Here is a 24,886-nt window from a genome sequence, read left to right as displayed (position 1 = left end):
GCAGGCTCGGCTCCCAGGAAATCTGGGGGCATTTTCATTGGGGGGACGGGACTGGGGCAGCCGTCTGGAGGTGTTCTGCCACTGCCTCTCTTTGGGATGGAGGAGGTTCAAACCCCAAATCCGGCCCACAGGCCTGGGATGTCCCTGGTGGCCTCCCAGCCCAGATCCCAGCCTGGCTGCCAGATTGGACCAGCTGCCCCAACAGACGCGGACCAGATATTCCACCTGGCAACCCTCAAGAGCCATTTGTGAGGCTTCCGTTCCTTTGCCAACCTACCATCAACCTCGAAAGCCTCTGAGAAGTTCTCTCTGCCCGTCCCCCAGTCTTAGGCCAAAGGCAATCCAGGTGTGCCATGGGGGAGGACCCAGTGATTCCTTCTGAAACACCCCCCCTCTTTACTCACTCCCTGCTCATTCCCAAGGCCAGGTCCATCCGATTCACGTGTCACACTCAGCCCCACACGACAAAAGGCCTGCTACTTATTTCATCCCCAAAGTAACAGAATCTACTCAAGTCTCCGACTGATTGCTCTGCAGCTCTCCGGACCTTCCTTTCCCCTCTTTCCCGCTCGTCTTGCTCCAACCATCCAGCACTTTACCTGTATGAAGTCAGAGCCAGTTTCTTTCTCACCTGTACACCTGTAGCATACCTGGCTCCATAGCAGCAACTGTGAGGGGGATCTTGGAGGCCTAGTGGAAAATCCTTTAAATATGAGCCAAGCTGTATGTGGTACCTGGCCATCCTGGGCTGCATTAACTGAATCAAGATCAGGTGAAGTGATAATACCACTTTATAAGGCCTTGGTAAGGCCACACCTGGAATCCTGCATCCAGTTTTGGTTGCCACGATGTAAAAAGGATGTGGAGACTCTGGAAAGAGGGCAGAGAAGAGCAACCAAGAGGATCAAAGGCCTGAAGAATGGTTTCAGGATTTGGGTTTGGCCAATCTAGAGAAAAGAAGGACCGGGGGGGGGGGGGGGAGACACGGTCATGATGGCAGTCTTCCAATATTTGAGGGGCTGCCATAAAGAAGAGGGGCTCAATCTATTCTCCAAAGCACCTGAGGGCAGAACTAGAACCCATCTCATTTAACTGGGACATTTTAGATTTCAGCCACAATTGGTGGGAGTGAGGGGGAGGCCTGCGGAAGGAAGGGAGGGGACGGCTGTGTGAGTTGGGCACTCAGGTGGCTTTAGTTGCCTTTGTGTTGGTCACAGGGTCAGCTGCCCAGAGTCCTCCTGAGCTCAGGTGTATTTGATCAACAAATGCATCTTCTCTGGAAGAAACCACTGACTGCTCACATGCCAAAATGGTACCGATAGTCCTTCACTTACAACAATTCGTTTAATAACTGTTCAAAGTTACAACATCACTGAAAAAAGTGACATGATCATTTTTCACACCACCTTTGCAGTGTCCCTTGAGACACTCGGCAACTGACTCATATTTGTGACGGTTGCAATGTCCCGGGTCACGTGACAGACCTTCCGACAAGCAAAGTCAATGGGGAAGCCTGATTCACTTAACAACCCAATTACTAACTTATTAACGGCAGTGGTTCGCTTAACAACTATGGCTAGAAAGGTCACAAAATGGGGCAAGACTCACTTTAAGAAATGTCTCACTGAACGGCAGAAATTTTGGGCTCAATTGTGGTTGTAAATCGAGGACTGCCTGTATTCATCTGGACCATTTATGAATGTTGTCCTTTGGGTACTGGGAAGACCCAGGATCAGAGGAAGGGGCTCCCTTGATGCAAAGACAGACCCCCAGATCCCTGGAGGAGGAACGCGAACCGCCATCGAGGGAGGGTCTCCACCTCCAGCATGTCTCTCTTGGCTGGCTGGTGAGTGGCAGGAGGCGGCGTCTCCAGGCCCTTCTGGTTGGTGGCTGGGGACATGCAAGTTTGGGACTGGGAAGGTCAAGGGGCAGGAATTTAGGAATGAAAGAGAAGAGAAGAAAGTGCAGATGCTGGAAGTCTGTAGAACTAAGAGAAAGGGGAAGGGCCTCATATCTGAATGAAGATGGTCGGATTTTGTGAAATAGAATAGAATAAAAGAAGGGAGCTGAATGTGTAAGTTCACTTGTGAATTAAAAGGTTAAAATGTGTCCCAGAAAGTGAGCATTTGGTCCTCTGGGTTGCTGTGGATGCCTGTGAAAGTGGGAATCCAGCAGTTGGGGGTAGCAGAAGATTAAAAACTAACTGGGAAAAACCATTCCAAACGTCAATGGGGGAAATCTGTTGTGGCTCCAGTTCAGCCCCCGGACTGAGGTGGGGGGACAGAACAAAATCCCTTTGCTAGGTGGCACGAATGGGAAGGCAGGGACGATAGGCCTTCGCTGACCATCCACTTAGAAAAACGCTTGACGAATAAAGGCAAATATTTGTGTCCCGGGATAATGTTGTAGGATCCAGTCTGGGTGGGTCTCCTGTGTCACGTACTCTGGTGAGAGAGGATGGGATCCAGCACGACTCCCAAAGCTCGGAAGGCTAAGCCTCCGGTCCTGGGGATAGACCCAGGTTGGATCTTGCAGGAAAACACTCGCTTGCTTCAGAAGCCCCTTGGGCGTCACCAGCTGGCCGACCGACAGACAGACAGACAGACGAGGTCCTCTGTCCGGGGGACCCGATCCAATGCCACCCCTGAGCCAGGCTGACTCCCCGTGCAAGAAGCAGCCCCAGATCCTGTCCAGCTGCCAGTCTGAGCAGAGGGCAAAGGCAGCGGCATCCTCACCAACTCAATCACGGAGATTACAGGAAGTTAATCCTTCTGACGCAGGCCGGAAAGGGGCAGACTGGCAACTCTTCCAAGTGGAGGCCTCCCCAAAAGAGGAGGGGGCAGAGCTACCTGAGGCCAACGCTTTCTTCAAGGCGGTCCTCTGGGGGGGCTGCCTGATTTAATTAACCCATGTAGGGTGATTGTCAGCATCTTTCTCCTCTTCTTCACTGCCCCCTGCAGAAATGGGTATCGACGATGACGACGACGATTCTGTTGCTTTGCATGTACCCCGAGAGCTTCCGCACTGGAGGCAAAGGCCTTGTGCGTCTGATCACACCTGGCCAATAAAGTATTCGATTCCATCCAATTCAGTCCCAAGACCGGAGAGGAAAACAAAAGCCGAGGAGTCGTTCTCCCCTAGCCCAGCCAGGGCTCTCTCTGCTCAGAAGCCCCCCCCCCGCCCCCGCGGGAACGGGAGCATCCATCCGCCCCTCCCTCCCTCCCTCCCTCCCTCTCTCTCTGGGTTGGGGTGGAACTTACAGTAAACTGTCCTTGGCACAAGTCACCTTTCCAGAAGCACCGCCGGGCAGGCCCAGCAACTCCTCAGTCGGATGGGAGACACAGGCCGGGGTCTGGCTCAACCCACCTCCTGGAGGACCCAAGCGAGACCCACTATGCTGTCCTGCAGAGCACCCCATCTCTGCCCCTCTTTCAGATGCCAGGGGAGGAGAGGGGCTGGCTTTCCCTGGCATGGAATGGACTGCACTGCAGATGGGGACAATCGCTTCCCGTGAGCTGGAATTAGGGTCCTGTTGATGCCCCCCAAGAGAACGCAGCATTCTCCTCCTTAACAGCAAGATCTCACCGCTGGTTGTTTTAACACAGGACCCACAACCATTCCCAGATCCTTTCAGGTGCCCCATTGGCAACCCTGCTCTTCCTGATCTGAGATTCGGCCTTACATGTTTTCCCAGAAAAACATCCAGACCTTCCCCCTTCATTTGGGCCCACTACTTGAGCTCCCCCACCCAATATCTCATTCCCCTAAAGTGTGAGCTGCCCTCCCAGTTCACCTTCTGGCCCACCATCGGGCCAGCCCAGCCCAGCCCAGCCCAGCCCAGTTTCTCCTGCACGTCTCAGGGTCCCTCAATTCACTGAGGCAGCCCCCTGGCCCTCCCCTTTAGCCCAAGCCAATGAGCAGCCACTACGGTCAGGACGGGATTTCAGGTGAGGGCAGCCGTCTCACTCATGTAGCCCGAGACCTTCCTATGAGAGGAGGAGGAGGAGGTGGAGGAGACTGTGCCGAAAGCTTTGATGAAGTCAAGGCAGGCGGTGCTCATGGCCTTCCCCTGATCAGTAACACTGAGCTACTGTAGGAACTGTCCTAACACAGGATACGTTTCCTCCGGCAGAATTTCCCTATGGAGACCATCCTGGTTCCTCTTCATTGTTGTGTGACTAGGCCAAATCCTGAGCCACCAATCACAACAACTGGCAAAACCCAGAATTGATCCTTTGCAAAGAGCAGCTTTTCTGGCAACACCATACATCCTGCAACGGGACCTGGAACACCATCGGCATCCACACCTGCCTATCCCAGGTCCTTGGGAAGGACTCCAGAAGTGGACAAATGTGCCAGATCCAGTTTGAACATCTGGCTGACTCTGCAACCAACCATAACCATCTTGTTGTGCCTCTCCTCCCTCCTCTCCTCAGCTGGGCCCCTCCCATCTCCTCCTGGGCCTGCTATCAGACGCAGAGTCTGATAATGAAGATGAACGGCCTGTCATGCCTCCAGCCCCTGGCCCTGGCCCCATGCCCATATGTGTGTTCCTTTGGCTCAGCCATCAGAGGAAGTCAGCCACGGATTGGAATTACTCGGGCCTACTCCTTCTGACCCCTCCCTTTCTCAAACAGCAGAAGACAATTCAAAGTGGGAGGATCCTCGCTTCCGGAGATCTGAGAGGCGACGCCAGCAGAAGGAAGGGAGGGGCAGGCCTGGATAAATGCTGAGTCATGGAGCCACACCCCACAGCCTATATAAAGGACCTGCTTTTGGCATTCCAACCTTGAGTCAAGCAAAGTCTCATCTAGTTTGCTGAAGTCACAACTTGGACTCCTGCCTGCCCTGAGAAACCTGGAAGGAATTTGGCAAAGCTGCAGAGGGCTTTGTTGCCACGCTCGATACGGACTTCCTAGACCCGGTCGTCGGAGGGGGAGGGGGACACGACAGCAAGTCTGCAAGGGGAGGAGGAGGAAGGCCCATTGGCCAGAGTGGCAGCTGGCTGTGGCTGATGGGCACATTTTTCCTAGCAACAAAGGGATTCTGGGCAGCCTCTATTCTACAGGCACGGGGTGGGCAAAGGGCAGGGCCTGGGCGCCTTCCTGTCCCAACTCCTCCCCGGTGTCAGCGTTCCAGAAGAACCCAACTCCAATTAAAAACTCCGAGGCAGGCTTTTCTCAAAGTTCCCATTTATTAGAGTAGGTATACTGGCACATCTGGGAAAACCCCCCCCCTCCTCCTTTCCCAAGCACAAGAAGGTGGCAGCGTGGAAGCTAACATGGCTTCCAAAGCTGACAGGGCCGCCAGAGCCGGCAGCCGCCGTTTCAGAAAATCAACATCCCAAATCCAGCCCCTGCACCCCCCCAGGCCATCCCATGGCCCAATCACACCCCCCCATCCTGAGCCACCACTTCAACCACTCCTCCTCCAGAGGCAGGAACAACCTGACCTTGACCGAAAAGAAGAATGCTATTATGCTATTAGCTACAACCCCTCTACAAAATCCCCCTCCTCCTTTCCCAAGCACAAGAAGGTGGCAGCGTGGAAGCTTCCGGTGCTAATATGGCTTCCAAAGCTGACACCCGTCTTCCATCCCATCGGCCTCCTGTTCTTCAATCTGCATATGGTCTGGAGCATCCCTATACAGGTAGTAGTCCTCGACTTACATCCACACAGCTGAGTCCAGAATTTCCAACGTTAAGTAAGCCAGTTGTGGCCTGTGGAGAAGGGAGCCCGAGGCACCACTGTGGGCCTGTATCCCACATGAAGCAGGGATACAAGGTGCACGAATTCCTCCCCCCCCCATAGGATTCTGGTGAAGAGCGGCCACGACTGACCCACGTGTGGGCTAGTCATTGCCGCCCTCCATAGGGCAGAGGAGCTGATGATACAACTGAAAATGCAATCATATTCACAGCATAATGAAAGAATAATTCAGAAGGAGTAAAGTGGCTGACGGGCACCAAGAAATATTTCCTAACAATTCAGTGAAGGCTAGACAGAGATTACTCTCAAAATGAAACCAAAAATCCCCTCCCAATGCTCCAGCTTAAGACCCATGTTCCGCTCTTCTGAGGTTGTGCACCTGGGCTGCCATTCACCGAGACTCAGCACAGGTAGTTCTCAACTTATGAGCATTCATTTGGCAACTGCTTGAAATTACATCAGTGCTGGAAAAAGTAATTTATGACTGGTCCTCGTACTTATGACGGGTCCTCATACACATGACCACTGCAGCATCCCTGTATTCACATGATCAAAATTCAGGAGTTTGGCAACCTGCTTTTACAATGTCTATAGGGATTCTCAGTCATCCAGGTCACAATTGTCCCAAAGTTAGTTAGTTAATTAGTTTCTCTCTCTCTCTCTCTCTTTCTTTCTACAACTTGGTTTCTTAGCTTTTTTCTAGAAGTAGTTTTGCTTCTCATCCAAAAAGCTTCTTCAGTTCTGATAGATGAAGCTTCTTCAGAACTGATGAATCTTCTTGGATGAGAAGCAAAATGTCTTCAAGGAAAAACAAAGAAAGTCCAACGGCCTCTTGGAAAAGCACCTTTGCGACATGTGTTTACAATGGTTGAAGCATCACAGGGTCACACAATGGCCACCTGCAACTTTCCCAACCGGCTTCCGATAAGCCAAGTCAAGTTCAGAAAATAAAATCTTTGTTTAGAAAATTTCTATGGGGTTTTTCAATTCCAAGAATAGAAAATGCATCTACCAATTAATGAGGGAGGATTCTGGAGCTACATCAAGCTTATCTATTGTCAAGTATTAAATACTAGAAGCCAACAATATACATATGGAACATGGAACATAGAATCCTATTGTGGAAGGGAACTCGGAGGTCTTCTAGTCCACCCCCCTTGACCAGGCCAAAAGACATTACTGTATACCATCCCAGTCCAGTATTTTTGAAAAACTCCCATGACGGAGCACCCACAACTTAGATTTCTGCCTAAACTCCTTCACTCTTTTTGGACTTTTGATCGGCCAGGGCCGCTGTCTGCACAGATTGTCTGTGGTGGCATCACACGAAAAACCACCACTTCCACTCTGGAACACTTAAACCTTTTTCAGTTTGTCTTAGCGGTGGGCTGACAGTCGGACGCAGGGATGGCATCAAAAGTGAGGACGTGTGTTAAGACGGTGTTTCTCAACCTGGGCAGCTTGAAGAGGGATGGACGCCAACCCCCAGAATTCCCCAGCCAGCTGGAGTTGAAGTCCACCAGGCTTGAAGTTGCCAAGGTTGGAGAGCCCTGGGCTAGCCTGCTTAGCTACTTTCAAGACTGGCTCTGCTTTGTAGGAGCATAAAGCGAGGGAAACCACTCAGGCAGGCAGAGCAGGAGAGACGAGACACAACAGGAAAGCTTGTCTGGATGGGCAGCACAAGGATCCGAAAACAATGGAAGCCTAGTACGGGGAGTCCTCCAGTTACAACCGTTCGTTTACTGACCGTTCAAAGTTATGATGACGTAATATTTCCTTTTTTTCTGTTGTATTTTTTTCACTCTTTTTTAAGAATTTGATATGCATTTTTTAAATTACGTTCAGGCACCCCTCGACTTACAAGAGTTCATTTCGTGACTGTTTAGTTACAATGGTGTTGAAAAAGGTGACTTACGACCGTTTTTCAGTTACAAACTCTGCACATCCCCCTGGTCACATTCAGACACTTGGCAACTGAGTCACATTTATGGCGGCTGGAGTGTCCCAGGGCCACGTGATCCCCTTTTGGGTCCTTCTGACAGGCAAAGTGAACGGGGAAGCCAAATTTACTTAACAACTGTGTGACTAACTTTAAACTGCAGTGATTCACTTAACAGCCGTGGCAAGAAAAATCATAAAATGGAGCAAAGCCCACTTCACAAATATTTCTCTTAACAACAAAAATTTTGAGATCAATGGAGGTCATAAGTCGAGGACTACCTGCATTTGTTCTGTGCCTTGTTTCTTTTGTCTTTTTCTTTTGTCACTATTTTAAATGCAATTTTTAAAAACTATTAAAAAAAAACCCATGAGATTTACTTCATAATGGTGGTCATTTCTTAACAACCATGGTGAGAAAGGTTGTAAAATCAGGCCTGGCTCGTTTAGCAAGCGCCTCACTAAGCAACCGATGTTTTAGTCCAAACTGCAGCCAGGAGAATTCCCTGCAGTGGGAAGTCCAAGTATCAGGATTTGTAGCATTTGTATTCCCCAAAGATTGGTGAGAAGGGAATTATTTTCTGAAGCTTTCTGAAGGCAGCAGAATACTCTTCACCCCTTGGGGGAGGGAGTGGGGAGGCCTCTTTTGGTGCCCAGGCATTCAAAGAAGGGAGGAGAGCCCCTTACGTCACACTCTGTCTCTCTGGATGGACAGGCAGACGGCCGGCTGGTCATGCCCAGGGAGTCCACCTGCCTTGAGAGACGCCATGCAGCCGTCCCAGCTGCTGCAGATCCTTCTTTGTTTGCCTTCGTGCAACTGAGCCAAAGATGACGCAGCTCAGACACTGTTTGCAAGCTCTTGAGCAAACAGCCCGGCGGCTTCCTAGCCCAGCAGCAGGAAGGCAGTGCAGACAGGAGTGGGGCTGAGTCCTAGAAGGGACTGCTGGGGGTACCCCAGCCACGCTGCCCGGGGAATTCTGGGAGTTGAAGTCAACAAGAATTGCTAATACAATCCTTGGTGGTATAAACAGAGGCATAGGATCAAAATCACGCGAAGAATTAGTGCTGCTTCATAAAGGCCTAGTAAGGCCACATCCAATTTTGGTCACCATATTACAGAAAAGATTTTGAGACTTTGGAAAAAGTGCAGAGAAGAGCAACTAAGATGATTAAAGCCTGGAGGTTAAAACAAATGAAGAACAGTTGCAGGATTTGGGTTTGGCCAGTCTAGAGAAAAGAAGGACTAGGGGAGACGTGATAGCAGTCTTCCAGTATTTGAGGGGCTGCCAGAAAGAGGAGGGGGACAACCTATTTTCCAAAGCACTAGACGGCAAGACAAGAACCAATGGATGGAAACTAGTCAGGGAGAGAAGCAACCTGGAATTAAGGAGAAACTTCCTAACAACAACAACTTCCTAACAACAACAACCAGTGCAGCTGCTTGCCTCCAGAGGTTGTGGGTGCTCCATTGCTGGAGGTTTTCAAGAAGAGACTTGTCTGAAATGGTATAGGGTCTCCTGCTTAAGCAAGGGGTTGGACTAGAAGACCTTCAAGGTCCCTTCCAGCTCTATTCTGATTAATTCTGGGAGTTGGGGTCCACAACTCTTAAAGCTGCCAAATTTGGATACCCTGCTCAAATGTCTGGCAGCTTTCTGCCTCAGGAAGCTGCCTCACCCTTGGGGGTTGCAGCACAAGTGTAAAAGTCACCATGAATTCATTGACCATTGATTGCCAGAGGGCGGTTTTGTTGAAGGGTTTTCAGCAAACAATTGCAAAAAGTAGTTTCTGTGACTGCAGAAACTAAAACTGGTTGTAAATGCCCACCCCCCACACACACTGTGCTCAGGTAACTGAGGGCAGGGAGGGAGGCTGACCACCACAATTTGGGACATCTTAACCCCCTTTTTCCCAGTAAGTTATGTCATAAGAACTACCTGTAAGGTGTCCATATCATACCTCTGAGATTCACTGGGTGGGGTTGGAAGCATGGTCCCCCTCCCATCTTGCAGGTGACAGAAATCCCACTGAACGGGGGAAGGGCAGAAGAGCTGTTGTGCTCTCATAGACACCTCCAGCCACAGGTGGCTGACGGCCTGGGGAGGGGGGGCCTGGGGGCCTTGGAGTCTCCCTCCACAGCAACAGTCCAGCTGGCCGGGTTCCTAGACGAATCAGGCAAGGGAGATCTGAAGTTGGCTAGATTAGAGATCCAGTGAGCTCAGCTGAAATTGATCTTACACCGATTGGAATCCATGCTCCTTACAGGTAAGCTTGCTCCGACTCCTCTCTAGCCCTGTGCCACAGGCTTTCCTCTTCCCCTGGAAGCCCAAAACTCTATTTTACAACCTTTCTTGTCCCAGTTGTTAAGCCAGTCACTGCAGCTGTTAAGTCAGTAACACATCTGTGAAGCGAATCTGGCTTCCCTGTTAACTTTGCTTGCCAGGAGGTGGCAAAAGGGGATCACGTGACCCCAGGACACACCGACCAATGGAATTGCATGCCAGTTGCCAAGTTTCTGAATTCTGATCACGTGACCGTGGGGATAATGCAACGGTCGTAAATGCAAAAACCGGTCATAAGACACTTTTTTCGGTGCTGTTGTAACTTTGAATGGTCACTAAATGAACTTTGTAAGTCAAGGGCCACCCATAACCATCAGATATAAAAGAGCAGCTCAACTCGGAGCCCGGCACAGAAATGGGCGTGATGGTCCCTCTTGGCTCTTTCTCAGATTCCAGCATCCAGAGGGAAACAACATCTCTGAAGGGGATGCAGTGGGGGGGAGGGGGGCTGGCTTTGTCCTGGGTGGGTGGGTGGGGCCCCAATGGAGCAGGCTGGGTTAGAAGTGTGTCTTTCTGCAGGAACTAGAAGCGAGAAAGGTCCAAGCCCTGAAGGACCTTCAACCTGGGGAACCCCCAAAGCCAACAATCCCCTCCAGGACCTTCCCTGAAGCGCCTTCACTTCCTTTCCAGCCAGCTTTCCAGCCAGCTTCTTCCAGTAGCTTCTCTTCTAGCTCTGGCTTATTCCGGCCTGGCCTTGTGTTTAGTTCCAATTAGGGACGGGGACGGGGTGGGGGGGCTTTAGGAAACAGGACAGGGTCTCCTGGACTGGCTACCACGAAGGGTCCTGCTTGCATCCCACCTTGTCTGCACATTTCCATCACACCAATTGGGACCCTTCCTCTTCTGGGAAAAGACCCCTTTCTCTGCCCTACACCGGGTCAGTTCCGGTCCTGGCTAGAGTGACCTACGATGGTTGAGTCAGGGGCACCGCTTGGCCCCTGTGGCCTATTGGGAGATCACCCTAGGAGGCCTCTGCTGCTCCACTTCCCAGCCAGCCCTCCTGAGGCTGTTCTGGGTTCCCCAGGCAGAGACCCCAGCTGCTGCTCCCTCTCTGGGTTGCCCTTCAATGGGGCAACTGGCAGGCCCCACCGCAGAGCACCCGAGGGCCAACCCACCTTCGGCTGCTTCTGCAATGGAGCCTGGACTAACTTGCCAGGGCACCGGGGCAGAGACGCCCCTCCACACCGTGTAAGAACTGCTCCCTCAGCCCTTCCCTTGTTTGCATGTTCCGGTTTCCCTTTCCGTGGCAAAGCTTATTTTACAGGTGTTTTTTACAATATCTTTACAAGCCAGGCAGCAATCTTAAGGAAGTGGGGCATATAATTTTCTCCAGGCATACAGTAGATGCCTTCCTTACGTAGCTGTATCGGCCCATGAATCTCCCATGATTTACACCAAAAGGAAAACGAATAACAACAGCTGGTGTTGCCTGGGAAAGGGCCAGGAGACCCAGGGTCCACAGTGCAGGTAGTCCTCAACTTACAACCACAAGTGAGCCCCACATTGCCTTTGTTATGTGAAACATCGGTTAACTGAGTTTTGCCTCATTGTATGACTTTTCTTGCCACAGTTAAGTAAATCAAAGAAGTTGTTACGTGAGTCGCACGGTTGTTAAGTGAATCCTTGACTTTTCTCGTCAGAAGGTCACAGGCGGCTTCGGGGGCGGGGGTGGGGGGGGGCTTCAGCTTCAGCTCTGAAGCTGCTTCTTAGAGGTGTCGGTGTTGGCAAGACAACCCAGTTTGCACTCAGAAGCCAGACCTGGAATTAGTACTAAATCAGTACACCATTTACTCAATTATTTAAAATTTATCAATGACTGAATCAGGATAGAGCTGGAAGGGGCCTTAGAGGTCTTCTAGCCCAACCCCCTGTTCAAGCAGAAGATCCTACACCATTTCAGACAAATGGCTGTCCAGTCTCTTCTTAAAAGCCTCCACCGATGGAGCCCCCACAACTTCTGGAGGGAACTTCCCTTCCACTGATTAATTGTTGTCACTGCCAGGAAGTTTCGCCTCAATTCCTGGTCGCTTCTCTCCTTGATTAGTTTCCATCTATTATTTCTTGTCTTGCCTTAGAAGGCAGCATTGCAGGCTGACTCTGCCGACCGCCAGCAGTTCAATCCTGACCAGCTCAAGCTTGTCTCAGCTTTCCATCCTCCCCAGGACGGTTGGGGCAATAGGCCCTGTAAACCAGCCAGAGAGCACTATGAAGCGGTATATAAGTCTAAGTTCTAGTTCTAAACAAAAGGGAACCTTCCAAAAACTTCTGCAGGCTTCAGGGGACAGAGGGCCAGGTGAAGAATTGAGGAATTCTCCCTACTCTACTGTAGAATAACAAAAGCTCAAAAGTCTCTTCCCCCCGTCTCCCAAGGCCAGACTGGCTCAATTTCTACCCAACTACGTCTTTCAGCTATGCATCCAACATGGAGCTCCCAGGGTTTAAAGGTCTGGCCTAAGGGCAATGTGGGGGAAAAACCCAGCAATATTTATCTAATGTATACGCTCCCCCCCCCTCAACCCCCAACAACTCTGAATGGAAAAAATTTGGGAATCTCTGCTCTGCGTAAACCTGGGAGTAAAGCAGAGGCTGAGGGCTCGTGCCCCCTTCCCGTTCCTACTCCAGCAGCCGGGAATCCAGCCAAGGCAGAGGAGGAAGGCAAGCAGCTTCCTCCTCTTTACTTAGAGGGAAGGACGGGTTTAAGGTTCCTTGTTCCTTAGGCACAATTCCACCTCCAAAGCGATGCTCATTTCATCCAGGCGTTTGTTCCAAGAGAGACCATCTGCGGCCCTGGGTTTAAAGGGTTGGGAGGGATCTTAGAGACCACCTAGTCCGACCCCCTGCTTAGTGTGGGGATTCACGGTTGCTGCCTCCGCTTAAAACATTCCACAGCTGAACGGCTCTTTCCATTAAAAGAAGGGGGGGAGAAAAAGTCCCACAGAACCCAGACTTCCTTCTTTGCCTGGAGAAGCGAAACCAAGGAAGTCCAGTTGCCTCTTGGGACAACCGTGGCCTGGAGGATGGAGAACCTCCTTCCTTCCCAATCTGAGCTTCTTACTCATTCGGGTCTTGTCTTCCGGAGCAAGGGCCGAGGATCCTGGCCTGCCTCCTCCCTCCCTCTCCCCCAAGCGATAGTTGGAGGGGAGCCTCAGTCTCCTGAGCGGGAGAGGAAGGGAGGGGGTCGAATTCAGGAGTGGCCTGGAAATGCCAAGGATGGTTTCAGGGGGGGGCACTTCCCCAGGGACTCCCCCCCACTTTCCTTCTTCCTGAAATTTTACTTTTCCATTTAAAAAAATCCCTGCCAGGTCAGAGCTCCCTTCAGAGAGGATTACAAGGCCGCTTTATTAACATGTCAAAAGGCAAAGAACTCATTCCCTGATATGATGATGTAACCAAGAGATTTGCTTAGCTCTCCCCCCCACCCCTCCCTATCAGAAAAATCAGCCCCCCAAGGGATCCTCCTCCCTCCAGGGCCAGAACCCATGGAAGCTTCCAAGGTGGGAAAGGAGGCAATGGAGGCGCTTTTCCTCTCCCTGAAGAAGCTTCTTGGATGAGAAGCGAAACGTCTTCAGAGAAAAACCAGAAACTCTTGGAAAAAGCACCTTGGGGACAACATGACCTGGATGAAGGCTGAGCGATGTGCTTTGGGGCTGCTTGTCTCCCAGGCCCGTCAGGCCTTTGAAAAGGTAAAAGCAATCAGACCCCCGGCCACTGGGAGTTCTGCCCGTCTTCCCCGTGACCCACAGGCAGCTCCTGGGCACCGGCCCCTCTTGCAAGACTGCTACCAGGCTCCTAGTTTGGGTCAGCGGAAGCAGCCTCCCCTGGGTGCTGACCCTGAGCGCCTGCCTGGTTGCCTGTGTCCAAGCGCCAGGACAGGCGGCCCCCTCAGCAGAGCCCCGACCCCTGCCGCCTCTGCAGCCAACAATGCAGGAGAGGACGAGAGCCAGTCCTCTCAACCCCACTGCCCAGCACGCCCTGTAAATCCTTCCGGGAGGACCAGGGAGCGGGGTTGGCAGCTCCACCTGCCCAAGGGACAAGCTACCCACCCCATGCCAAGGTGAGAACAAAGGAGGAGAAGGAGACCATCTCACTGCATGAGGTACCCAGGCAGAGATAAAGCTCAAAAAGGAGCACCTGGAGGCTTCCTTTCCACAGGACCCCTAAAGTCTCCCCTCAGCTGAGCTCAAAGGTGCTTGGAGGGGTCATTTCCAGGAGACGCCGGGCAGCAGCACCCCTGAAGCCCCCCACAGGCAATTGGGCTGAAGGCCTAGACCTTTTTTGTGCTAGAAAACGAACCCCCCAGAATGGGGAACATCTCGGCTGCTCCAGAGTCCCCCCCACCCCTCTATCGGCCTCCGAAAGAAGGCCAGGCTTCAAATTCTCCCCGGGTCCCATGCAGAGGGTTCAAGCGGGACTGTGCCAGCTGCACCTCAGGCCCTTAAGGCAGATGCTCAGGACCTCCTGCTGACCCTCGGACAAAGGCCTTCCTTCTCCATTTAAAAAAATCCCTGCCAGGTCAGAGCTCCCTTCAGAGAGGATTACAAGGCCGCTTTATTAACATGTCAAAAGGCAAAGAACTCATTCCCTGATATGATGATGTAACCAAGAGATTTGCTTAGCTCTCCCCCCCACCCCTCCCTATCAGAAAAATCAGCCCCCCAAGGGATCCTCCTCCCTCCAGGGCCAGAACCCATGGAAGCTTCCAAGGTGGGAAAGGAGGCAATGGAGGCGCTTTTCCTCTCCCTGAAGAAGCTTCTTGGATGAGAAGCGAAACGTCTTCAGAGAAAAACCAGAAACTCTTGGAAAAAGCACCTTGGGGACAACATGACCTGGATGAAGGCTGAGCGATGTGCTTTGGGGCTGCTTGTCTCCCAGGCCCGTCAGGCCTTTGAAAAGGTAAAAGCAATCAGACCCCCGGCCACTGGGAGTTCTGCCCGTCTTCCCCGTGACCCACAGGCAGCTCCTGGGCACCGGCCCCTCTTGCAAGACTGCTACCAGGCTCCTAGTTTGGGTCAGCGGAAGCAGCCTCCCCTGGGTGCTGACCCTGAGCGCCTGCCTGGTTGCCTGTGTCCAAGCGCCAGGACAGGCGGCCCCCTCAGCAGAGCCCCCGACCCTGCCGCCTCTGCAGCCAACAATGCAGGAGAGGACGAGAGCCAGTCCTCTCAACCCCACTGCCCAGCACGGCCCTGTAAATCCTTCCGGGAGGACCAGGGAGCGGGGTTGGCAGCTCCACCTGCCCAAGGGACAAGCTACCCACCCCATGCCAAGGTGAGAACAAAGGAGGAGAAGGAGACCATCTCACTGCATGAGGTACCCAGGCAGAGATAAAGCTCAAAAAGGAGCACCTGGAGGCTTCCTTTCCACAGGACCCCTAAAGTCTCCCCTCAGCTGAGCTCAAAGGTGCTTGGAGGGGTCATTTCCAGGAGACGCCGGGCAGCAGCACCCCTGAAGCCCCCCACAGGCAATTGGGCCGAAGGCCTAGACCTTTTTTGTGCTAGAAAACGAACCCCCCAGAATGGGGAACATCTCGGCTGCTCCAGAGTCCCCCCCACCCCTCTATCGGCCTCCGAAAGAAGGCCAGGCTTCAAATTCTCCCCGGGTCCCATGCAGAGGGTTCAAGCGGGACTGTGCCAGCTGCACCTCAGGCCCTTAAGGCAGATGCTCAGGACCTCCTGCTGACCCTCGGACAAAGGCCTTCCTTCTCCATGGGGGGGGGGGTCAGGGCAACCCCCGGGGAGACCCAGAAGGAGCTTCCTCAGGCAGGAGGCATTTTCAAGCGCTGCCCAGTTTTAATACAAGCAAATAATCACCAGGATACTTGACTGCCATCCAATGCAGAGAGATTAAGCTGGCTATCAGCAGCTGAAACAGCCGGTTCTCTTGGCAGCCTTTTGCAGGGCAGAAAAGCCCCCCCCCCCGCTCCACCTTTCTCTCCTCCCTCACCCAGAACCGGCTTCTCAGTCGGGGCTTCCCTAAGACTTGGCATCCCCCCACCGGGCAGCCCAGCCGGCCCGAAGCCGCCCGCCCGCAGCCCGGCATCACCAAAGCGGCCACCTTTGCCTGGTGAAGCTCCAGCCGGACCGGCAGCTCCCTTCCGTCTCCCGGGCGGCTCCCTTAGGCGGAAATCCTCCGTCCTGGGGCCAGGGAGGGGCCGGGACTTCCAGGGGGGCAACTGTGGCTCCCGAAGGGCTGCGGGCCCGGACAGGACCAGGGAGCAGCCCCCCCCCCAAACTCTCCGGGCAGATGCCGGCCGGCCTGCCGCCCTCCTTGCCTCCCCCCCCGCAAAGGCAGCCCCCCCCGCGCTCTCCAGCCGCTGCCCCACCGGAAGCGGAGCCACATCCAGAGCCGCCCCGGCTTCGGCCCCCGCGCATCCCCTGCAGGAGGGTCCCGGCAGCCCCTGCGGGAGGCGGAGACCCCAGCACCGACGGAGCCTCCGCGGCTGCGAGGGGCCCGCGGGGAGGGTCTCGGAGGCGCCCTTCCCCGCAGCCCCCGCGGTCCACCGCTGAGCCCCCCGGCCCCTCCCCGAAGGCCCCGGCCGGACTCACCGCGGACGCAGAGCAGGGACATGGCGCCGCCCGGCGGGGGCGAGGAGGGCCGGTGCCGCCCGCTGCTTCCTCCCGGCCGCGCCCGCGCTCCGCATGCCCGCCGGCCAGGCCGGGGCTGACCCCTCGGGCGCCGCGCGGGAGACCCCGTCGCTACGGGCGACGCCGCGGGGGGGGGCGCGGGGGGGTGTCCGGGGGCCGTCTGGGCGGGGCATCGGCGCGGCCAATGGGCGCCCGGCAGAGAGGCCGCCGTCTCCAGACACGCCCCCTAGGGCGGGGCGGGGCGGGGCGGGGCTCGCCGGCCGGCAGCTGCTGCGCGGGCGGTTCTCTGTTTGCGCTCAGAGGCGCTCTTGGGCTCCCGCTGGGGCTCCGGCGCCGCCCCGCCCCCTTTCTCGGCTCCGGAGACCCGCCCAGGGGAGGCCCCGGCGGGCAGGCCGGGCTCGTCCGCTCCGCTGCCCGCGGGGGAAGCAGCGGCCCCGGCTGGGAAGAGCGGCGGGAATAACCTCCCCGCCCCAAGAAAGAGCCCCCCGCGGACGGGCGGGGTTTGTGGGCGCCCCAAGACTGGCCCCGCTGCCCGCGCCCCGAAGCCACGCGGGGGAGGCCGAGGGAAAGAGCTGCCCTCCCCCCCCCACTCCTTCCCCCTCCCCGACCGCCAGGGCATTGCCGGGAGGCGGAAACTTTCCTCAGCCTCCCGGGCATCGAGGGCCCATCAAAGGGCCTGGCTCATTTGATTTCCCAGCCAGAAATAGATGCTGAGTGGAGGGCAGTCGGCCTGGAGATGCTCTCACCTGCCCAGGTGCTGCTTCCTCTGGAGTCTGGCCAGGCCGAGGGTCTGCCGCCCCCCTGCTCAGCCGCTCTCCCTCGGGGTTTCTGGAGTCTGATCCAGGCTTCGGAGGCTGGAGCCCCCCAACCGACAGAAGGAGCTGAGCTCAGCCAGGAGGGGAATGGATAACTGGGGATGGATCCCTCCGGAGCCCCAAAACTGCCTGGCTGTTTTCATTTTAGGGCAGGGGTTTGCAAACCTGGCAATTTTAAGACTTGTGGGCTTCGTGCTGGCTGAGGGATTCTGGGGATTGAAGTCCACAAGTCCTAAAGTTGCCAGGTTTGGAGACCCCTGTTCTAGGGGTGTGCGCGCGTGTGTGACAACCATTTCTGCAACTTCAAGGGAATCTATGTAAAACCAAGCTCAGGTGACCACAAAATCCTAAAGTCAAACAACGCATGCTGAGCCTTGTTGTTCTTTGGGCTTCGTCTTATCCTCACCTGCTGTTTGTCTTGTTGGTGGACTGTGAAGGTCTTTGTGCTGAGAAGCGGCCCTTCCCTCCGCTAAGGGAAGGGCCGCTTCTCCCTTGGTGGGTCGCAGCAAATAGACCCAGGGCAGCCGGCCATCCCTGGGCTTTGGAGCTCCTCTCCGACCTGGCCCCCAGGAACCTCTTGAGGAGACGGAGGTCCCAGGAAGCTGTGATCATAAATGGGATCCAGTAGAGAGGATTCCTCCTCCTAAAACTCCTTCACCCAGCAGTCTCTTGGGAAGAGAGGTCCCCCATCTTTTGCTATGCCATCCTGGGTTACAAACAAGAGGGACTGCGTTCACACACCCCGGGACGCAAAGCCCCAAAAGACAAGAGTGCAGAGGCTCTGGGCTCCTTAAGACCCTGGGGTCTCCCGTCCCTGGGGAGTGGCCTCTTCAGAACAAGGCCGGGCAAGCACGTGCAGCTCTGTTTGCACAAGTGGCAGATGCTCGCACTTGCATGTGCCTTCCACTCACTCAGAACCATACCCTCTCCCGCACACGCACACACCGGTCCACCAAGCGGGAAGATTGTGGACCGCTGGCTTAAGACCAACCATCCACTTCTGCAACCTCCCCTTAAATGGCACTAAATATTTCACTGGTATTTGGGTTGGGCAAGAAATAAATAAATCCCCATTCAAGTAGTCAACTTTATCTAGACATTGCAGGCCTTTGCGATGCCACAAATGCCTGCTTGTGGCTCACTTGCACCTGGGCATCAGAGGTCGGTGGTTTTGGGTCCAGCTGGTTGTGAATAAAGTTATTGCAGTGCGTAACTTGGGTTTATAACCAGCCCTTGCAGTGAAGCATGGCAGGGCAGCGCTCGCTCTGCTTCTGAAGGGCTTGGAAGCATCTGAGCCAAAGGGCTGCATGACTCAACCAGGTTGAGGCACCTGCCAAGACAATGGGGCGCTTCCTGTCTGCTGCTGCAGCTTTTCCTCTGCCTGTTTTCATCCTGAAGCATCACTTGGGGGCTTGGAAGCGCAGCCACTTTGCTTTCCTGTGGCTGAACAAACAGGAAGCGGGATTTCAGCTCTGTTACAGAAGCTGAAAGGGTGTTTGGCCTACTCAAGTGACTGCCAGTCCCAAGAGGCTCCCAAAGAAAGCAGGCAAGAAGAAAGGAGGTGGGGAGGCTGTCTTGTCACTTTGCCTCAGGGGTCACCCATAAAGGTTCTTCTCTTACTCACAGGCAGGCAAAGACCCTTTGATCCAGGGAGGGAGGAAGGCTATCCATGGCAGAAGAACCGCAGTGGGCGGGGTGCCCTGCTGCACCAACATGGCTGGTTGTAGTGTGGATCAGCCTCCCTGGTTGGAGACCCTCCCCTCCCCCTACTTCAGCAAAGGAGCTTGAAACTTTAAGCTCTGGGAAGCAAGGATAGATTTAGAAGCCGCTCAGGCAGATTTATCTCTCATTCACTGGAGTATAAAAGGATGAGCATCACAATCAGATTTACACAATTTTCTCCTTGTAATTGGAGTTTCATGCTTGTGATGGAATTGGTTTTTGTTCTAGTCCATTGGCGGGGAGGGGGGTGGGCAGGGGCTGACCCATGTCTTTTAAGAAAGCTGCATGCAAGATTAGCCTAAAGAACAGAAGATCCAGGCCAGGGTTATCCCACATGGGTTAGTCCTCTCCTCTATGTTATTTTTAGATGTTTATCCTGCCTTTGTTATTTTTTATCAATAGCTCAAGGCAGCAAACATACTTAATACTACTCCTTCCCTCTCTTTTTTCCCACAACAATAATCCTGTGAGGTGGGTTGGATGGACCCAAAATCACCTAGCTAATTTGTCATGCTAGGCTGCAGGGATGTCCAACCTGGGCGACTTTAAGACTTGTGGACTTCAACTCCCAGAATTGCTCAGCCAGCATGGTTGGCTGGGGAATTCTGGGAATTGAAGTCCACAAAGTTACCAGATTTGGAGACCCCTGCAGTATAGCATGAAAAATCAGTGGGGTGCCTTTGGGGCAGCCCTTGAGATTCTTGAAGGCAGCAATTGTCTGTCTGTAGACCCTCTTCTCCAGACCAGGCATAACCAGGGGTGAAATCCAGCAGGTGCTGACGGGTTCTGGAGAACTGATATTTTGAGTAGTTTGCAGAACAGGCAAATGCCACCCCTGGCTGGCCCCAGAGTGGGGTGGGAATGGAGATTTTATTTTATTTAATTATTTATTAATTTATTATTTACATTTTTATACTGCCCTTCTCCGAAGACTCAAGGCTACGTACAGCAGATAAAAACAACAATAAACCATAAAAATGTTAAAATACAATATCAAATTTAAAAATCTAATTTAAACGCCGTATATTAAAAATAGTTGAATAAAAATTACAGAAAAATAAAAAAAACCTATTAAAAGCCCACTAGAAACCTGCAATGTTTAAAATCAATCAGGCCAGCCCCGCTTGGTGAAAAAAAAAGGTCTTGAGCTCACGCTTAAAGGTCCGAAGATCAGGGAGAAGACGGAGTCCCACCAGCAGCTCGTTCCACAAGGCCGGGGCCCCCACAGAGAACGCTCTTCCCCTGGGGGCCACCAGCCGACATTGGTTGGCCGACGGCACCCTATGGAGGCCCTCCCTGTGAGAGCGGACTGGACGCACCGGACGATGGGAGGTAACTGGCGGCAACAGGCGGTCCCGTAGATATCCCGGTCCCATGCCATGGAGCGCTTTAAAGGTGATGACTAGAACCTTGAATCGCACCCAGAAGACCACCGGCAACCAGTGCAGCCTGCGCAGGAGAAGTGTTACATGGGAGCTACGCGGTGCTCCCTCAATCCCCTGCGCGGCCGCATTCTGTACCAGTTGGAGCCTCCTGGTGCTCTTCAAGGGGAGCCCCATGTAGAGAGCATTGCAGTAATCCAGGCGGGAAGTGACGAGGACATGGACAGGTTGCTGGGAGGTTGCATGCAACTACATGTTTACTGGACCCGTGCCCTTCCTGGTTAGTGCTGGCTGCTCAGGAAGTGACACGAGGCTGGCTCCAGGGGATTATAAATGCTTCTTTGATGGAAGGGGTTTTCCCCGCCGCCTTGAAGGAGGCGGTGGTGAGACCTCTCCTCAAGAAGCCTTCCCTGGACCCAGCTATTTTGAGTAATTATCGTCCAGTCTCAACCTTCGCTTTGTGGCGAAGGTTGTTGAGAGTGTGGTTGCATGGCAGCTCCCCCGGCACCTGGAGGAAACTGTCTATCTGGACCCGTTCCAGTCCGGCTTCCGACCCGGTTATAGCACGGAGACGGCTTTGGTCGCGTTGGTGGATGACCTCTGGAGGGCCAGGGACAGGTTGCTCCTCTGCCTTGGTCCTATTAGATCTCTCAGCGGCTTCGATACCATCGACCATGGTATCCTGCTGCGCCGGTTGGAGGGATTGGGAGTGGGGGGCACCGTTTATCGGTGGTTCTCCTCCTATCTCTCTGACCGGTCGCAGACGGTGTTGACAGGGGGGCAGAGGTCGTCCTCGAGGCGCCTCACTTGTGGGGTGCCTCAGGGGTCGATTCTCTCGCCCACCCTGTTCAACATCTATATGAAGCCGCTGGGTGAGGTCATCAGTGGTTTCGGGGTGAGTTATCATCTGTACGCTGATGATACTCAGCTGTACTTTTCCACCCCGGACCACCCCAACGAAGCGGTCGAAGTGCTGTCCCGGTGCCTGGAAGCTGTACGGGTCTGGATGGGGAGAAACAGACTCAAGCCCAATCCCTCCAAGACGGAGTGGCTGTGGATGCCGGCATCCCGGTACAGTCAGCTGCATCCGCAGCTGACTGTTGGGGGCGAGTTAGTGGCCCCAAAGGAGGCGGTTCGCAACTTGGGTGTCCTCCTGGATGGACGGCTGTCTTTTGATGAACACCTGGCGGCCGTCGCCAGGAGGGCCTTTTACCAGGTTCGCCTGGTTCGCCAGTTGCGCCCTTCCTTGATCGGGATGCCTTATGCACGGTCACCACGCCTGGTTACGCCTAGGCTGGATTATTGCAATGCTCTCTACATGGGGCTGCCCTTGAGGTGCACCCGAGGCTGCAGTTAGTCCAGAATGCGGCTGCGCGAGTAGTAACGGAGCCGCTCGTGGCTCCCACGTGACATCGCTGCTCCGTAGCTTGCACTGGCTTCCTGTGGTCTTCGGTGCGCTTCAAGATTTTGGTAACTATCTTTAAAGCGCCCATGGCTTAGGACCCGGTACTTACGAGACCGCCTGCTGTTACCTTTTGCCTCCCACCGACCTGCAGACGCACAGAGAGGGTCTCCTCAGGGTGCCGTCCGCCAAACAGTGTCGGCTGGCGGCCCCAGGAGTAGGGCCTTCTCTGTGGGGGCAGTGACGCCTGGAATGAACTTCCCCGGTCTCGTCAAGTGCCCGATCTTGGACCTTCCGTCGTGAGCTCAAAACATATTTATTCATTAAAGCGGGACTGGCATAATTAGTGATGTATTTTAATTGGGGTTTTAATATTTTTTAACTTTTTAATTTAAATTTTAATAATCGGCCTTTAAAATTTGCTCTTTTTAATTGTTGTTTTAAACTGTATATATCTTTGTTTTTACTTTGGCTGTACACCGCCCTGAGTCCTTCGGGAGAAGGGCGGTATAAAAATTTAATAAAATAAATAAATAAATAAATAAATAAATAAATGGAGATTTTATTTTATTTAATTATTTATTTATTTATTATTTACATTTTTATACTGCCCTTCTGCAAAGACTCAGGGTGGTGTACAGCAGATAAAAACAACAATAAACCATAAAAATTTTAAAATACAATATCAAATTTAAAAATCTAATTTAAATGCCGTATATTAAAAATAGTTGAATAAAAATTACAGAAAAATAAAAAAACCCCTATTAAAAGCCCACTAAAAACCCGCAATGTTTAAAATCAATCAGGCCAGCCCCGCTTGGTGAAAAAAAAAGGTCTTGAGCTCACGCTTAAAGGTCCGAAGATCAGGGAGAAGACGGAGTCCCACCGGCAGCTCGTTCCACAAAGCCGGGGCCCCCATAGAGAACGCTCTTCCCCTGGGGGCCACCAGCCGACATTGATTGGCCGACGGCACCCTAAGGAGGCCCTCCCTGTGAGAGCGGACTGGACGCACCGGACGATGGGAGGTAACTGGCGGCAGCAGGCGGTCCCGTAGATATCTCGGTCCCATGCCATGGAGCGCTTTAAAGGTGATGACTAGAACCTTGAATCGCACCCAGAAGACCACCGGCAACCAGTGCAGCCTGCGCAGGAGAAGTGTTACATGGGAGCTACGTGGTGCTCCCTCAATCCCCCGCGCGGCCGCATTCTGTACCAGTTGGAGCCTCCTGGTGCTCTTCAAGGGGAGCCCCATGTAGAGAGCATTGCAGTAATCCAGGCGGGAAGTGACGAGGACATGAGTGACTGTGCATAACGAGTCCCGGTCCAGGAAAGGGCGCAATTGGCGAATCAGGCGAACCTGATAAAAAGCTCCCCTGGCGACGGCCGTCAAATGGTCTTCTAAAGACAGCCGTGCGTCCAGGAGAACGCCTAAATTGCGCACCGATTCCCTGGGGGCTAACGATTCGCCCCCCACAGTCAGCAATGGGGTAAGCTGACTGTGCCGGGACGCTGGCATCCACAGCCACTCCGTCTTGGATGGGTTGAGTTGAGTCTGTTCGTCCCCATTCAGACCCGAACGGCCTCAAGACACTGAGTCATCACATCGAGGGCTTCGTTGGGGAGGTTCGGGGTGGAGATGTACAGCTGAGTATTTTGCAGTATCCTTCCCCTGCCACACCCACCAAGCCACACCCACAGAACCGGTAGTAAAAAAAATTGGATTTCACCCCTCGGCATAACCCTTCCCCATATATTCCTCCTCCTAGATTGGCTTGGGTGTCCTGTTCTGGAAACATTCCTGCTTCTCAATGTCCTTCCCAAAATGTGTGGCCCACAATGGATTAAACGTTCTATACCCGAGTCTTTTGGCTTTGCTTTGCTTGGGCATGCTGTGCAAACTCTGCTGTTGTGAAACCATAGGTTATATAGGTAACCTATGTAACCATAGATTAGAGTTTTCTGTTAATTCAGCCACTTGTGATTTATTCAGGAAATCATGATTAAATCAGCTGAGTCACAGACCTGCTTATTATTTATTGTATTACTCCGCTTGGAAGCTTTGTTTGAAGCAATTCTGGTGATTGGCCACAAGAGAGCAGCAACCCCCTTCCTGAATTTTCAAATTTGATCATGGAATTCTTCCTGGTTAAGCCATTTCCAAGCAAATATCCCAATATTCCGGTTAGGGTTGGTTCTTCTTTTATTTCTCCAGCCAGTTCTTATAAAATTAAAATGGTTTCCAGCAGGCAGCAGATATTTCCAAAGGCCTGACAAAACTAGTTTCTTCTGTAAGGGGCTTTTATCATATCGCAAGGTCTCAAATGGACAGCTAACATCAAAAACATCATTAAAAAAGGACAACAAAGACTGTTCTTTCTGCGCCAACTCAGTAAGCTCAAACTGCCCAAGGAGCTGCTGATCCAATTCTACAGAGGAATTATTGAGTCTGTCATTTGCACCTCCATAACTGTCTGGTTCGGTTCTGCAACCCAACAAGAAAAACACAAGACTTCAGAGGATAATTAGAACTGCAGAAAAAATAATTGCTACCAACCTGCCTTCCATTGAGGACCTGTATACTGCACGAATCAAGAAGAGGGCCGTGAAAATATTTGCAGATCCCTCGCATCCTGGACATAAACTGTTTCAACTCCTACCCTCAAAACGACGCTATAGAGCACACCAGAACAACTAGACACAAGAACAGTTTTTTCCCGAAGGCCATCACTCTGCTAAACAAATAATTCCCTCAACACTGTCAGACTATTTACTGAATCTGCACTACTATTAATCGTTTCATAGTTCCCATCACCAATCTCTTTCCACTTATGACTGTATGACTATAACTTGTTGCTGGCAATCCTTATGATTTATATTGACATATTGATCATCAATTGTGTTGTAAATGTTGTACCTTGATGAACGTATCTTTTCTTTTATGTACACTGAGAGCATATGCAACAAGACAAATTCCTTGTGTGTCCAATCACACTTGGCC

General features: G+C 52.9%; 1 protein-coding gene across 1 annotated transcript in view; it reads right to left on the bottom strand.

The window, feature by feature from the left end:
• LOC131190759 (uncharacterized) overlaps positions 1-16,765 on the bottom strand; it is a 148,802-nt gene extending 132,037 nt beyond the window's left edge. The window contains exon 1 of the mRNA XM_058168114.1: positions 16,529-16,765. Coding sequence (XP_058024097.1) covers positions 16,529-16,550 — 22 coding nt within the window. The 5' untranslated portion in view covers positions 16,551-16,765. The remainder of the gene's footprint in view (positions 1-16,528) is intronic.
• Positions 16,766-24,886: the final 8,121 nt, after the last annotated feature.

The sequence above is a fragment of the Ahaetulla prasina genome, chromosome 2 (assembly GCF_028640845.1).
Source record: "Ahaetulla prasina isolate Xishuangbanna chromosome 2, ASM2864084v1, whole genome shotgun sequence".
Taxonomy (NCBI): Eukaryota; Metazoa; Chordata; class Lepidosauria; order Squamata; family Colubridae; genus Ahaetulla; species Ahaetulla prasina.
This window is presented reverse-complemented; position numbering and strand designations above follow the sequence as displayed.